Below are 16,568 nucleotides of genomic sequence, written 5' to 3'. Positions count from 1 at the left end.
AAGATAGAACCAAGTGAAAGAGGGGAGCTACTCCTTCCCATTTCTACATTCCATGGACAAAAGTCCTGAATCTTCCCCCTCTCTCACACAGAATTAAGCCCTGATGTGCTGCTGAAATAAGGGGGCATTATTGCTGCAGAATTTTCTCTCTTTTATAAAAAGAAGAACAGGAGTACTTGTGGCACCTTAGAGACTAACAAATTTTAAGTTTTAATTTTAAATCTAAGGTGCCACAAGTACTCCTGTTCTTCTTTTTGCGGATACAGACTAACACGGCTGCTACTCTGAAACCTCTCTTTTATAGTTCTTTTCTTGTTAGCTGCTAAACTCATTTAACTCCCATGAAACCATGTTTTCTGTTTGTAGTTCCTCATAATTTTTCACTAACAGCCTCAGGAAGTGGCAACTTCTGAAAGTAAAGAATAACAGAAGGAAAGAAAGAAAACTCGTGTTAGTGACTGGAAATTAAAAATGTGATGATAAGCTGTTATAAAAGTCTAAATTCTCTTGGTCTTCGGACATGCATTTCCAAATTTTTAATTCTGTACTTTTTAGAAATGTACAAAATGTCATTGCTTTCCTATTTCCCAGACTCTTATTGTGGCTTGGATCCGAGCAAATCTGAGTGTTTACATTTCTCGAGAACTCTGGGATGAGCTGCTCAGCATACTGTCTTCCCTTACTGACTGGGAGGAGCTGATTACTGAATGGGCCAACATCATGGATTCTCTAACGGCAGTGTTAGCAAGAATGGTGTATGGAGTTGAAATGACAAACTTACCACTGGATAAACTAAGTGAGCAAAAGGAAAAAAAACAAAGAGGCAAAGGTAAAGTCTCTCTTCTTTAGTGTATTTTATGTTAAATAAGTTAAGATACTCAAACTTAGTTGGACTATATTAGATTTTCAAGTGTAACTTAAACATTATGGTTCTTTGCACATTGTAAAGATTCATTTGAAAAAATGCACTCCATTTTACTTTACTTAGTATTATTTCACGCAAAAATATTGAGCATTTGCATTAATAAGATACTTATACTGATCTGTTTTTATAAAAACTTTTTAAAAATGTGGATGGGTGTTTAGGGGCTTAACACCAGTCTCCGCTGCAGTAGTAGGAATGGAGCATGGCTGCTTGTGCTGGAATCTGTGCATAGCCACCGACACTAGAAATCCTTTTCAATATAGTTTAATTTTATTGCATTTTATTTTAATAAACCTGTTTAAGTAAGAGTCTGGGGGTCAGTGGAGGATTTTGTGGGCAGTCTTGTGAATCTTCACACTGCTTTCGTAGCAATTTACAATAATTAACTAATTGAACTATCTTAGTGAACATGGTTAGAGCTCTGTGAGGTAGATAAATGTAATTCCTATTTTACAGGTGGGAAAACTAAGGCAAAAAGACCCAAGGTGAGACCCTTTCCATGCACCAACCCTCTTAGGCTGGGTAAAAGGGCCAGAGCAGCATAGAGGGCCTTATAGGCCTATAACTTGCCAGGGGATTATTCACTGGGCACAGGCACTATGGAAGATAGCCTTAAGGTTGTCCTGCAAGGACTTTCTCACAAACCAGGGGTCAGGGATGACACCAGGAGGAGCATGTTTTAGGGGGGCAGGAATATAGTGCTGCAGTGATAAAGCCCATAGGGTAATCCCAGGAGGTTGTCATAATTTAGGTAGACCCCTAGATTTGTCTAAATTACATCAGAGGCCTCTCTAGCTCCTGAAGCAACTTAGGATCAGGAGAGTGCAAAGGTGACTTAGTCATCTTAGCATCTCCTCCCTCTGAGCTGCAAGGTCTTTATTGTGTCTTAGAGGTACAGCACAGAATTTCATTCCTAAGATTTGCCCAAGACAATAAAGAGAGTTAATATTAGAACCAGGATTAAAGCACAGGAATCCCTTACTCTCACTTCTGTGTTTAGTCTGCTTTACCAGGTTGCTGCTTCTAACTCCACTGAAATGTCACCAGGTGTGGGCAGAGGCCTCACTGGTAGCTCAGCAGATGAGCCAGTTCAACTGCAGGCAGTTAGCCAGGGAGAAGCTTGCATTGACCGTACACGCTTAATGACAGTACTGCCCACCCCTTACCTCAAGCCTTTATTGGTTCTGGGGCCTCCCTCAAAAATCAGAGGTCCAATTTCACAACTCCCAAAGGCCAGCCCTGGGTGATGACCATGAATAATCTGAGATTCAGAAAAAGTAACTAGCAAGCTTTTAGGTCTAGTGATGAGTTTACAGTTTTCTCTGCCACCTCCATAAAAGGAATAGGGTTTAGAAGCATATAGACCAAGATTATTAAAAAAAATACGTGTCTAAAGTTAGACATCTAAATAAGTGGCGTGATTTTCAAAAATGCCAGGCACCCACTGAAATCAGTGGGAGGTACAGGTTCTGAACTTTAGCCCCCTTATTTTTAAATTTGGTCATAGATTAATCTTAACACTTAGACATCCTGAAAATCAGGGAATTGGATGGGGGAGCAAGGTGGACTGTCAATGCCAGTGACTTGATTCTTGAATTTAAATTAAGGAACGCGCAGTACAATGCGGTGTTATTGTAGAAACCTATTTTGACTCTTGATTAAGTCCTGCACTTTGAGTTCTGGCCAAGTGACAAATTACTGTACATGAAAATAAATCAATTTAATGGCTCAACTTTAAGTACATCATTCTATGCCGATGACACTATCTATAACTATGTTATTTGAGAAAATGAATAGAAAGAAGAAACAATGGGAGGAATTGTACCACATGAGCTTTGTGGTACAACTTCTCCACAGTTGACATCTCTTAAATTATTTTGAATAATATTTTTCTGCCAAAAATAATAGGTTTAAAACGTGTCCCATTTTAGTTCCTTTTTGTAGAAACACTTAACTCTATGTAGTAAGCATAGTATTAATTGTAAATGTTCTAGATTGATGTTGCTTTTGCTTTCTTTATCTAAAAGGTGGCATCTCAGATCCTCAAAAGGCAACTACAGTGGGACGATCATTTTCATTAAGCTGGAGAAGTCATCCTGAAGTTGTGGAACCAATGAGATTCAGGAGTGCTACTACCTCTGGAGCACCAGGAGTCGAGAAAGCAAGAAACATAGTCCGACAAAGAGCAACAGGTTAGGCACTGGCTACTTTAACATCTTAATTATAAATTGAAAGATCAACATTTATAAAACTGAAATTATTTTAAAAGCTACTCTCGTGACTTTTAATTAGGAACAAATGTTTGCAAATTTGTCTCTAAATCTTTTTCTTCACTTTTCTTCTACCTTGAAAGAGAGGTCAATTTTATTTACTTCAGGATCCTTTTAGTCAAACATACTATGATTATATAAAATAGGAAAGATTTATTGATTACTGAGGTAGGACACAATGATTTAATATTTTGTTGAGTATTTTTTTAATGGGCTAGATAATAAAGAATGATTGGCTAAGTATTGTGAACTATATAGATATACTATACTAATGTATTTGTTCAAGATGGGACTTTTTAGCCAGCATGACTACCTTTCAGACATTTAGAATAACTTTTTATAAAAGCAATAACTCATGTTGTCACAGGCCACTTTCCCCTGGAAAAGTCAGCATTCACTAGTGAATCAAGACACGTTGGCTTCATTCCTTAAAACTTTGCTCAGACTTTCAAGCATTCAAGTACTGGTACAAATAACCAAATTATCATGTCCTTCTGATGTTTACATATATTCTGTGCAAAATAATCCTGTTAGTGTGGTATTAAGATATTGTATTTTCTGGCTTTAAAATTGTATGTGTTCACAATAATCTTTCTTGCTGCTTTTACCAGATCTGAATTGTAAAACACCCTTGGATTTTTTTGGTGAACGATTGTGTATGAAAATATTTTAGTGTATTCATTATGAATAGGTTCTTTTTTATGTATATACTAAATTCTGGACTACACGACTTAGTATTTGGTAAATATTATATGGAGGTGTAGAAATACTTTAAAGTTTCATTAAACAGTTATAGTACCTGTAAATTAAGCAAGTAAAACAAGAAAATTAATGAGAGGTTTACAGACTATTAGGAAATATATAATACCTACTATTGGGGAATTCTCTTACTACAATCAATTAAAAAGTGCTGCAAAACTAAGCCATTTTCCATAAAATAGTGTATTTGTATAACTGTAAAAATATCAAACGGTTAATAAATAGTTATGGAGTAGTCTATCATTTTTACAACCTAAGAAAAATCTCTTATTTTAATAATTCTAAAATGTCATCTTTTCATGAAAATATTTTTAAATTATCATTCTTTGTATTTAGTCGTACTTAACATCCATACCTATATCCCTTTGTATACTTTATTACATCTTACACTTTCTCAATATAGAAACCTTTTTAAAATTTGTTATGTATTTTCTGTAAAGTGAAATATACATCTGTAGCACAAGTTTTCAAAAATGGGTACCCAAATTAAGCTCTTAAATCCATATTTTAGGTGCCTGAATAGGTTACCTGATCTTCAGCAGTGCTGAGTTCCCAGCATTTTTGAAAATAAGGCCAAGTAAATATGTATGGTAGCTCAATACGTATATACAGTAGCTCGGTGTTCTCCCATATTCTTTTTCTCTGTTTCTTCTATAAAGAAAGAGAAAATGAGAAAAATAAGAGGAGAGTGAGGGCAGGTCAGGGAGTGAGGATGATGGAAGAGTCTCCCTGAGTCCCCAGATGCAGAAGAGAATACACGGTTTTCAAACATTCCAGATAATAGATTGTCTTTCTCTGATTTGATGGTCACAAGTGCCGCTCATTCCAGTTCAATGGGCCATCAAGCAGCAGCCACAGCAGATGTTCATTACTGCTTTTGAGTAAGGGATATTCCACTGCACAGCATCTCTCCTCATTCATAACAAATGGGTATCTCATTGTTGAATTTGGAGACAGTCCAATATTGTTGCTGGAGGCTCCAGGACTAGGCCCTGCCCTCCAGGTCAGATCACCAGAAATTCAGTCTCTGATAATAGAAACAAGTTGGTGGTTCAATTTCTCCTAACCACTTTGTTATAACTTCAATTTCTTCTTCAAGTAGTGTCCCTATTAGTGCTCCATTCCAGGTGCGCATGCGCCTCTCGAGCCCTTGATTGGCAATTTCTAGCTAGTTGTGCCTGTTCATCCCATGCATGTGCCCTATGCCTCCTCATGGCAGACTGAGAGCAACCCTCAGTTCTTTCTCTACAGCCTCGGCCTGAGAGACAACACTAGTGTGTCTGCCTAGAGCATACTTGGCCTTTCTCTTTACTTTTTCTATTAAAGTTAGTTTAATGTCGTTGTTAGTGTTAGTATATTTAGTTTAGGTGAGAGGACTGTTTTCTCTCTTCCTCAGGGAGACTTGTCTTCTCTTAGGGGGTGTGCCTAGTTTGCCAGGCTTCAAATGTTGTCTCTCCTGCTGGGAGGCTATGCCAGTGAGCGATGGAGACTCCAAGTGGCTCTGTTGTCTGGAAGAGTCCCATATCTCCCAGAAGTGCTCCTTTTGATTAGTCCTTAAGTCCAGGGCTAGGAAGAACAGCGAGATAAGGCTCAGACTTGTTGGCAATGGAGCGTTTCCTGCAATTGCCTCTGAGCCAGGTCAAGAGATCACATGCAGATTTTAGCAGCTTACCTTACAGGCATCCATGACTACAAATGGGAGCTGGACCCGCAGGTCCTCCAGGACATATTCTGAGATGGGGACAGCCAGAGATTGATCTATATGCCAACTCCGAGAACAGGAAGTATTCTCTCTTCTGTTTAAGTGGATGTCTGGGTCCTTGCTCCCTGGGGGACACCCTCCTTGTTCCATGGAAGAGGAGTCTGTTCTATGCCTTTTCTCTGATGCCCCTAATTCCAAAGTTGATGAACAGGATCAGGCAGTCCAAGGCCAGAGTTATTTTCATAGTACCTACCTGACTGAGACAACCGTGGTACCATTACCTGCTTTAGATCCGAGTACAACCACTGATCAAGCTCCCGACAGTTCCCCATCTCCTGTCTCAGTATGCGGGTCACGCGATTCAGCCCAACCTGGTGGTTCTACATCTCAGAGCCTGACTCCTGAAGGTTCTCATAAATAGAGATTTCCTGCTCCAGAGCGGTGCAGCAGCTGTTATTCCACAGCATGATATCTGCCTTCACTGCTTACCTGCAGAAACAGAAGAGAGTTGTCTACTGGTGCGGTTGCTACCTCTGGTCTGAGTTGGTTCCCCTTTCCTTCATCATGGATTACGTGCTGGATCTGAAGACATCCAGATTATTCATCAGCTCAGTGAAGGTTCACCTGGCTGCCGTACCAGCCTTCCATCCCCCGATGGAGGGATTCTCCATTTTTGCTCACCCAGTATCATCCAGATTTATTAAGGGTCTGCATAGTCTCTTCCGCCACAATAGAGATATGTACAGTTGCTACCTGATCTTCAATCCATATATTTTCAGAGCATTACACCCCACTCCATGCCATCAAATACGATGTGGCACTCGGCTCTGTGATACTATCTTCAGTTCTAGGTCCTGTTCCAAAGGCAACCCTCCCCCGCACCGCCTTCTCCTCCTTCTGGGGATATTGCTCAGAAGTCACAGAGCCACTACTAAAAGAAAAAACGGAAATGTTACTCAACCTGTGCAGTAACTGTAGTTCTTTGAGGGGTGTGGGTTCTTCATTACCTGCCCTCCTTTCTCTGTGCTTCAGTCATTCTTTAGATGATGACAGAGTAGAAAAAGACCTGAGTGTAGTTTGCCCATGCACCCCTATCTAAGCTTGGTGTCTGCCACGAGGAGGGACAGAGTGAGTGTGTGTGCTGAACAGGGACTGCTAGCTAGAAATCTCCAACTGGGGGCTCAGGAGGCACATGCACACCTAGAGTGCAGTGCACAGAGGGACACATCTTGAAAAAATCCAGTTACTGCACAGGTGAGTAACATTTCCTTTTATTCATTTTTATGCGGTAGTGACTTCATTTCAGCTTCTAATTCTGCTCTTCCTCTCCTCAGCTGAGGAGTCACTGGAGCATTGAGGCTGTAATCTTTTGATTCCTTCAGTACTGCACCCATCTCCCTCTGCCCCTCCCCAAGTCATTGAGCAAAGTTCAAGAGCTTTTCAGGAACAAAGACTGCTTTAGCCAAATTCAAGTGATTGGCCTCGATAAAGGGGTAACTGGGTGAAAATAAATGGCCTGTGATACACAGGAGGTCAGACTAGATGATCTAATGGTCCCTTCTGGCATTAAACTCTGAGACACTGTCAGTGAAAACACACACGACTCTTCCACTGGAGTGGAAGCCAGTTAGTGGTTTGCAGGGAACTCAATAATAAAAATTTAAAAAATCTTTGCCTTCAAGAATGGTAGGTACTGTACAGGGTAAGGAAAGACTATTTGGTGGCAAGCAAGTGGTTTGTTTTCTAAGGATATGAATCTTGCTTTGAGTGTGAGATGTCCGAGGTTCACATTCTGATTGAATTCTTGCAGCCATGTGCAAAATATTTTTTCTTGGCTAACCCTACTGCAGTTTTATAAGGGGGGGAAGTGTGGTGGAATGTACCCCTGGATTCACACCCTGCACCTGATGTAATATTCTTTGTACAGGGCATGCCTTGTGAGGTATCTTTTGAAAATTCATAACTTGCTGATCAGTAATATCATGGTAGAATGCAGGTAACAACATTATATGTAAATTTATTAACATAATCTGAAATCATGGCTGAAATGCATTTCCCAGATAAGTTTCAGGAGTAGCTAAAACAGTTTCTCAAAGACAAAAGGCAATCTGATGTCCCATCCAGGTGTCAACAAAGCTGATGGGCCACCACCTATCAAGTGGCCATTCTTTGGCAAGGAAGGGGACAGGGACAAAGAGGTCTGCATCTTAGCAAAGAAACAGCATGAGGTCTCCTTCCTCCACCAGATTCCCTGTCTCTTGGTTCTCAGCTGGAAATGCTTTTCAAAGAGGGACTGACACTATAAAAAGAAGGGGTAAATATCCCAAGACACCTCTCCCTCCCTCCCTTTCCACCTCACTCTTTGCACCTTAGAAGACAAAAGAAGCAGCTGTTGGACTATGGGGGAGTAGTCCTGACCTGAAATATTTAGTCAGTAATGCTGCTGGAGACATGTGGTGAGCAACTTTGTTTTAAATCTAATATAGTTTAAGTTAGGCACTAGAAAGCATTTTATCTTTATTTTTCTTGTGACCATATCTGACTCTAATGTCTCATTACTTGTACTCAATTAGTTAGTACATTTGTTTTTGATGTTTTATCAAGTTAATGTGACTGGGTAACTCCATGTAAGGTCCCTTAAAGGAATAATGGACTTAATATATTTGAACTGTCCAGGAGCGGGCTGGAGGTTAATGCTGCAGTGCATTATAATGGGCAGTTGAAGCCTCAATTGCCAAAACTTTAAACAAAATCATTAGTATAATTTCTACTGTTCAGCCGCACTGTAGGTTAGTTGCAAGAGCTTCGTGGTGTGGGGACAGTGTTCCTGCATGCATAGGTACTATTGTGGAAGAGGAGGGATAGTTCTGAATGTCACCACGGCATAGGCGCCGACTCCATGGGTGCTCTAGGGCTGGAGCACCCACAGGAAAAAAAATAGTGGGTGCTCACCACCCACCAGTGGCCCCGCTGATTAGCTCCTTCCCCTCCCTCCCGCTCAGGGGAGGGGCCAGAACAGAGGTGGAGTGGGAAGAGGTGGGATGAGCCTTGAGAGAAGGGGTGGAGGGGGGCAGGCCTGGGGCGGAGCCGGGTGGCAAGCAGCCCCCCAAAATTGACAGAGTCAGTGCCTCTGCACCATGTCTGTCAGATGAGGAAAAATTCTCCTGGAATTGGATGATTTTCTAACCCAGCAGACCCAATAAGGAGTGCTGGCATAAGGTTGAGATTCTAGTGCTGAAGGTGTTCTGTGGGCAGTTTAATGTTTTTATAATCTATGTCAGGGGCACCTGGAGCCTTGAATGGATGCCCCTTTTAATTTTGTGTATAAATTTAAATAAAATCAAAGTGGGGACAGACTTTGTACATGATTCTGAGGCACACAAGAATGTGCTGTATGACCGCTGTGATACCAGAATCTAGATGCTTTTTTTTACCAAAGGTGAACTCCTCTTTCCATGCGTTGCAGAAAATTGTCTTCCCATCTTTCTCCCCCTGACCTATAACTTAGGCTATGGCATAATCTAGATGCTCCTAGAGCACTAAAAATATACTTCATGAGCATCAAATTAACAAGGAGGTCAGGCTCTTTGTCTCCTTCCACCAGAAGTGCTAAAAATGGACTTTGGACGATCAAATTATGCATCACAGAGGCATACAATACATCATATGAACCTTTTCCTGATGAAATCAAGGTGTACTCCACAAGGTCTTTGGTGACATCATGAACAGAAAAAGGTTTTGCTTCCACTGAGGAAATCTGCAGGGCAGCAACAAGGTCCTCTGTTAACACCTTTGTTATACACTAGAATGTGGACATGCTATCCTCTGCGGAGGCCTCCTTCAGAAGGAACGTGTTGCATGCATTGGTCCACAAACAGCTTGCCAGTTTGATACTTAATTTCAGGGGGAAACTTTCCCTATCTCAGTCTATTTCTGTTCACTGGTTGCTCCTTCTCATCCACCTCAGAATTGTGGAGTTGGTGGGGCTGCAGAATGGGAAATTTCTTAACAGATCATTTCCTTTCTGCTAGCAGTGTCTTCCACATTTCAACCTTTCCCACATGGCTTCTTAGCCAAAGGACAAAATTTAATTTTTATATTTACAGTTTGTGGGCTGCTATACATAGTTTACTGGTTGGCTTTGAAGTTGTTGTTGCATGTTATAGTCTCAGAGTTTGTACACAATATTGGAATGAATTGTCTGGTGGCAAGCCAGAGAAGGGGCATGGCCTGCACAGACTGTGTTACAATATTTAACTGCCTCCAGAACTGCAGAGAGGAGCCCATACATCTCCGAATTGTGAGAGACCGATAACAGAAAAGAAATTATCAGGGAAGAAATTTCCCATTCATTTAGTTTTGAGATGCACACATTGTTGGATATATTTCTTATCTGTTTTCTAATATTCCTAAGTATTAAAGATTTGGGATAGGTTAGACTGATGGCACATCATAATTTTACAGAGTTACTGAGTAAGATTTAGTAAGATAACCTATGTTAATTGACAAAATGGATTTATGGTAAAATATGGTATTGTAATATTTCACAATCTTGTAAATAAAAAAACACATGTTGATTATTGCACATTTATTATGTGGCAATTTTATTCCAACACATTCAAACCTTTACTGTATGGGAATTCATTTTTATGTAGGATTTCTGAATATTTATGTTAAGGAACTGTTTCAGATGTGTGTTGCATTTATTTTGCCATGGCACTTAAATAATATCCTTAGAAAAATCCCTATATTTTATTGTTCTTCTGACATAATTATTACTTTATTTTTCCCTGGAAGCTAAGCGAAGCCAGTCTATCAGCAACTGTGTTCATCTTTATGAGGCTTTGCCAGCCACTAAAAGTGTACCTCTTCTGCTTCACACTGTGAGCTCTCTCTTACCTGGTATCTCTTACACTTCTTGCTCTCACAGACTTTCAGGTACTGTACTTAAAGCCATCTTGTATCTAAATGTTCTTTATATTTTTTAAACTGCTGTTGCTGGCTTTTTCTGTCTCTTTAATTATTCTAGTGCATTAGTATGGTTTACACTGCACTCTCTGTCTCTCCTTATCTTACAATTAATCAGTAACAACTTCTGTTGTTAAAGCAGCATTTTGTAGTCCTTGGGAGATATTTCCTCTTTAATCATAAGGTTATCTCATGTTCACTATCAAATTTTGTTTGGATGGTAAGTACTTATATTCAAATAATTCTAGTGATTTTTATTTTTGGGTCACTGGATCTGTACTTACTGTCAAAATGGAGCACCATTTTGAGGACGAGGAGAACAAAACCTTTTAAAATATTTCTTTTTTGGAGTAGTTTCAGGGAAAATATTCCTAAAACTATTTGAATGATGCTTCAAAACAAATCATGCTGGAAAAATCCAGCCAGCCATGGTTTTTCGACAATAAATCCCATTCACTATCAATCTAACAATGAGGTCGCACAAGTTAATGCTAATTGTAAATATTTGCCTCTAAAGACATTTTCCTGGGGATCCTGATTTCAGAAACAAAAAAACTTTCTATCAATGCTTCTTATTACCGAAAAATTATTTAAACATACAAGGCTTAGACAGTATCCTTTTCTGTTTTTGTTCAGACGTTTGGAGCCCCACAAACTATTCTATTTTATACACTTAAACATTAAGGATTTATCTTGACCTACAGTTTATTTAGGTATGTCTTCCTTTGTAACTAAATTAAAATGTATCTGAATTTAATTGCCTTCCCATTAATTATATAGACTGGCTGAGTTAGGTAATATCTTGTATTAGATGAACTTCTGTTGTTGAAAGATACAAGCTTGACCACTCCATTGAACTAAAAATAGACCCATTAAGTTAGTGCTGGAGACCTAAGCTTTATTTTAAATAAAAATGTAAATTCTCGCTTTTGAGAGGCCTCAGCATGTAAAGCAACTAATAGAGTTTTATCAATGTGAAATTCAGGATATTTTCCATTAAAATTGAAGTGAATCAGGCAATTCATTTATAAACGAACACACTCAAAGGTGGGGTGGTCAACAGAGTGTGTGGAGACGGGAATGTCTTCCTTTTTTGCTGGTCCCCACCACAATCCCCTGCTAGCCCCACTGCTCCCTTCTGCAGACTGCCTTTGGTGTTCACTTCATGTAGACTTTAGGAGATGTGCAGGAGGTAGGCATGGAGAGGGACAGCAGAACAAAGGTGCCAACAGACAAAGGTTTGAAGGCATAGTGGAGGAGTAGGGAAGGGTAGGGGGGGTGGAGAAGAGTTGTGTTGAATTCTCAGGGATGGCCTTGAATTGTCCCTCAGTGAGTTGAAAGCTTATTGAAAGTTCAGTGTACTTTATATGCTTGTTATGTAATATTGTTTGAAGAAACCAGAGCTTGGAAGCAATGGTGTAATCTGTATTTGTCTGAACTAAGATTCTGAGTAGGGTTTTCAAGGCTCCCAAGGAATTGCTCTAGCAAGAGACCAAAACATTTTTAAGAGGAGAGGAAGTGTGCATATGTGAATCATTGGATACTTGTTCTGAAGAGTCAGTTTTGATAGGATATGTTTGCTATCCCGTTGGAATATTTTCTAGGAAGGAGCTGGATGTTAGCTTAGGCATGGCAGGGAGCATTAACTAGCATCACTGCCAGGCCTGTCACTACCACCACAACCATATGCTAGGACCCATGACTTTACCATCAAACTCTTAGGTCTTCTGTTTCTTGATCCTGGGAGAAATTCTGACGATTCAAAAAGAATCATCTCCACAATTGTGTTCTGACTAACTTCTGAGATATGAACCTAAGGTTCCTGCTGTCACTCCTTTGCTTGTGTGTTGTTTTCCCTTTTTCCCCACTTGACTCCTCATATTTCTCTCTTCTCTTTATCTGTTTGACTTCAGTCTAATGAGACTTCAGCTTAACCTGCCAGGACAAGTCAAACTATTCAATCTTTTGCTGTGTCCAGAGAGGCAAGATAAAGTGATACCATAGTTCAATTCTGGTAGTTGTTTGCCAGATCCTGAAGAGGCTAATACGGTTGTGTGCTACTCAGGTTACTTTTCCAGCAAATGAATTACAGCTGTAGACAGAGACAGATGCTGAATTTTGCTGTGTTTGCTATCCTTTTCTTTCTCCACCTTTGTGTGCTTGTCTTGTTCTATCTTATGAAGAAACATGATCAGACTTTAACACCTAAATCCAAGAGCTAACACTTAAAACTGAGTCTCCATTTTTCCCAACAAGCATATTTGATATCATCTAAGAAACTGTCAAGCAGGAGGTTTTGCTGTCTTAATAAAGAGAGAAGGAATGAGAGAGAGTATGTTAAAGTTATGGTTTACATAATTTTTAAAAATGCTTTAAATCTCTAAACTTTTTTCTTTTTGTATATTTAATATATATTGAACAGACTTTCTGAAATTGGTAATGCAAAACAAATTTCCTGGCAACATAAACCTGAACCAAGTTAGTGTTGTCGTTGAGGCAGTTAAATAAATAACAAATAGGTAACTTAAATTTTTTAACACGCTAAAAACCCTATCCAGTCCCCATCACAGCAGATAGTATTGCTCATACTTAACTAACCCTGCTAATAGCCTTGGGACACTTACTGAGGATTTTCCAACATGCCTTAGTAGACTTATAGAGGGGTCCAACCCTTCATAAGCCTTAATGGGTTAATTGGGATCTCTTAATGATTCTGGTGGGGGAGGATGGTTTTATTAGGTTTGGCAGATTTTCATGGCCCTCAGGGTCACAAGCCCCCTGATGAACCTAAATAGAACTGTCCAAAGACTGACCATCTTATTAGGCCTGTCAGGTGACTAATGATTCAGATTTTGCTCATCAAGAAAGAACAAGTTTTCTAAGGTTAGGAAGGATTGATTGGCCACTGAAAAGGAATCTGTGGCTCACATTGGATATGTTTAAGCTGTGCCCACCTATCTCATAAGGCTAATAACAGAACCTCACATTCCTTATACCACCTGCATGTAGGGAGTATAGGGAAGGGGGAGGGGTATAAATTTGCTAATACCTGCAGAGTGGACCTCCTGTGCATCTCCTAAGATGTGCAGGTATTGCTCTTATGGATGTGAGACGATCCACTGGAAGGACAGGGATCCCCCTCCCCCTGCTCCTTATATCTCCTATTCTTCTCCCAACTTACAAATCTCATAAGGTCCCCAGGAAAGGATCCAGCTTTCTGTGCCCATTCTAAGGACTGCAGGAAAGGTGATCCCCTCCTGTATGTGTAAGGAGGCACCTAAGTCTGAGTTGCAACATGGGAACAAACCAATGGTCTATTTAGTTCAGTGTCCAGTCTGTGCCAGCGGTGAATGCTGGATGATTGAGGAAGGCATAACTAGGGGAATAGGCTATGAGGGAGTCAGTAGGAATGGGGAGAATGTTCTGCCCCTAGATTTTACCGTTATTGTTATGAATGTCTAATACTGCTTGAGACTTACTAATCTGTTTTTCTGAATCAGATCCCTTAGAAGTGAGTCCCGTTGGATAGTTATGCAAGGTGTTTATTAAACATATATATTCTTTTTATCCATTTGGAATTTGTTGACTTTTTAAGTTTCCATTTTTTCCTTTATTATGGGAAAAGTAAATGGGAACACCAAATTAGTCTTCTCTATACTGTTCATTAATTTATATATCTTCTCTCACCCTTTTCCTTTCTAAACTAAAAAGTCTTAGTTTTTTTAATCTCTCTCCATGTGACACCTCCCCCCTCCTCCCCCGGCCCTCAACACCCACTCTATGACTCTAATAATTTGAGTTTCCCTTCTCTGAACCTCTTCCTAATTCTGCTGCTGGAATACATTTTTTAATGAATTTCTTTTCAGTTGTGGAGAGCATTTGGTAACTAAAATTGAAATTTTTCATTTTATTCTCATAATTTCTATGTGTTTTAAATATTTAGCTTGTTCATCTTTTCACCTGACTTTGCTATGTTAGTGTGTAGTAAATGTGCAAAGACTTTTAGAATCCTTGTAACACATTTTATTTTAATTGAAATCTGCAGAAGTTGAAGAAGCTCAGCAATCAGAAAATACAACAGGAGCAGAGTCTAGTGGCCTCTTTGCAGACCAGGACCAACAACTAACTCGAAGCAGTAGCACTTCAGACGTTACAGACCAATTTAGTTCTGATTTTTTTCAAGGTAAATTTTGTGACATACAGTAGCTATACAGTATTAAGCTGCCTTTGAATCTCATTAAACTACATTTGTGAATTGGAAGGAAAAATGTCCCATTGCTGTTGTATGAATGTATATTTATGCCATAATGTCTGTTCATTTAAGCTATGGTACAATAAATCCTGTTATTCAGTGTTCTAAACCCTGTTTTTTAAATAACAAATTTAAATGTAACATAAACATGCTCCTAAAATAATACCTCTGAATATCTCCATCCACCCACGCATTGAGGATGTTCAATAGTATAAATATCTCACTTAAAAAGTTAGTTTTAACCCTTTGAAGGTGCATTAAAAATGGCCAAGGAAAGTATATTTAACCTTAGTCTTTGGCTACATTAGAAAAATTAGGACTTAATTTACCAGTGCAGCTCCTAATTCAGCATCACTGGATGCTGTAGTGTAGGTAAGAGCCATTTATTTTTACCATCCTGCTTTAAAAACAAGTTCTGCTTTAGTGATCATAATTAAAATGTAATTTATCTCTTGCAAAAAAGTAGTGCTACGATTGTATTTTTCTATACTGGAGTACTTGGTAGTGTTAATTAATTTGAACTCTTAACAGGGTTAGATGACTTGGTGAACACATTAGAATACTACAGTTTCCTCTCCTTGTGCAACCACTGATGAACTGCAAGTCCTAATTTTCCAGTATAGCTGTAAGCTTAGAGTGGTCACCAATAAAACATTAACACTTCCTGCTCATAAGTAATTCTTTTTGCACATACTCCCCATTGTAGAGGAATACAGTGGTAACATTAATTACGTGCAGGTGGTAAACTTAATGAGCTGACCAGTTTTCAAAATAGCTTCGGTGAACTCTCGCTCTTCCCCAGTGTGGACAAGAGCATTTATAAAAACTTCCTGTTTATAATGTTTTGTTTATAGGAGAGTATGTTGAAACCTTCCATGTGAGTTAGTTACAGGCGCTTTATACTATGGCAGGTCTACACTTAAAACGCTGCATTGGTTAGGTCCCTGCCGACATAGGGCTGTCTTCACTGGTAGTTAGGTCGGCGGATTATTCATACCCCTGAGCAACGTAGTTATACCAATGTAACTCTATAGTGTAGACCAGGGCTTTGAGTACCTTACCAATGATTGAAAGACAGCTATCATTGCCTAATAATTTACCTATATAGTTTTAGAGATGTTTCCTCCAGGGTTTATCTGCTGTGATGCTGACTATACTCTTGGCTACATCCATTTGCCTGCCATTCATCTAAGAAGTATAGGGAACAGTCAAGCAAACTTTCTTATCTGCCTTATTGAAGGGCCTCATAAATGGACACTGAGCAGTTTAGTGAGATATTTGATTTCATTGTATAATTGATTTGCCATTAGCACATAGCCTGATAATATTTTACCTGCTATGCCCCAAAAAGGAAGTACCAGCAGACAGGTCACATTAGTAGAAAGGAGTTGGGAATCTTGAGTGGCCATTCTATGTGCTCTATCTGTTCTGTGGGAAATATAACTTCATTTTCCAGCTCTGTTGTTCCAACGCTTTTCACAAGCACTAAATTCTCTTTGACAAATGTCTCGTTTTTAGTTAAGTTGTAAAAATCAATTTGGCTTTAGGCAGTTGTCATTTGGAGGTGTAGAATATCATCTTTGTTAAAGCAGGACTTGTCTCACAATGAAAGCCACTGAAAATATCTGTGATTGGTGTGTAACTTGTCATTTCCAGAATCTAGCACTGCGTTTACATTTCACATACCACAGC

The 16,568-nt window shown here is 39.4% G+C and overlaps 1 protein-coding gene across 11 annotated transcripts in view; it reads left to right on the top strand.

The window, feature by feature from the left end:
- RALGAPA2 (Ral GTPase activating protein catalytic subunit alpha 2) overlaps positions 1-16,568 on the top strand; it is a 277,139-nt gene that overhangs the window by 72,731 nt on the left and 187,840 nt on the right. For 8 of the 11 annotated variants that reach the window (XR_006173556.2, XR_010599988.1, XM_042846557.2 and 5 more), the window contains 4 exons: positions 592-829; positions 2,953-3,117; positions 10,454-10,594; positions 14,670-14,807. Coding sequence is in view for 9 of the 11 variants with exons in the window: in XM_042846557.2 (XP_042702491.2) it covers positions 592-829; positions 2,953-3,117; positions 10,454-10,594; positions 14,670-14,807 (682 nt within the window). In the remaining 2 variants the exon portion in view is untranslated. The remainder of the gene's footprint in view (positions 1-591; positions 830-2,952; positions 3,118-10,453; positions 10,595-14,669; positions 14,808-16,568) is intronic. The other 3 variants (XM_024110680.3, XM_065589833.1, XM_065589834.1) reach the window with 1 other exon arrangement.

The sequence above is a fragment of the Chrysemys picta genome, chromosome 3 (genome assembly GCF_011386835.1).
Source record: "Chrysemys picta bellii isolate R12L10 chromosome 3, ASM1138683v2, whole genome shotgun sequence".
In the NCBI taxonomy this organism is placed as follows: domain Eukaryota; kingdom Metazoa; phylum Chordata; order Testudines; family Emydidae; genus Chrysemys; species Chrysemys picta.
The sequence above is the reverse complement of the archived record's forward strand: the minus strand, read 5'-3'. Positions and strand labels throughout refer to the sequence as shown.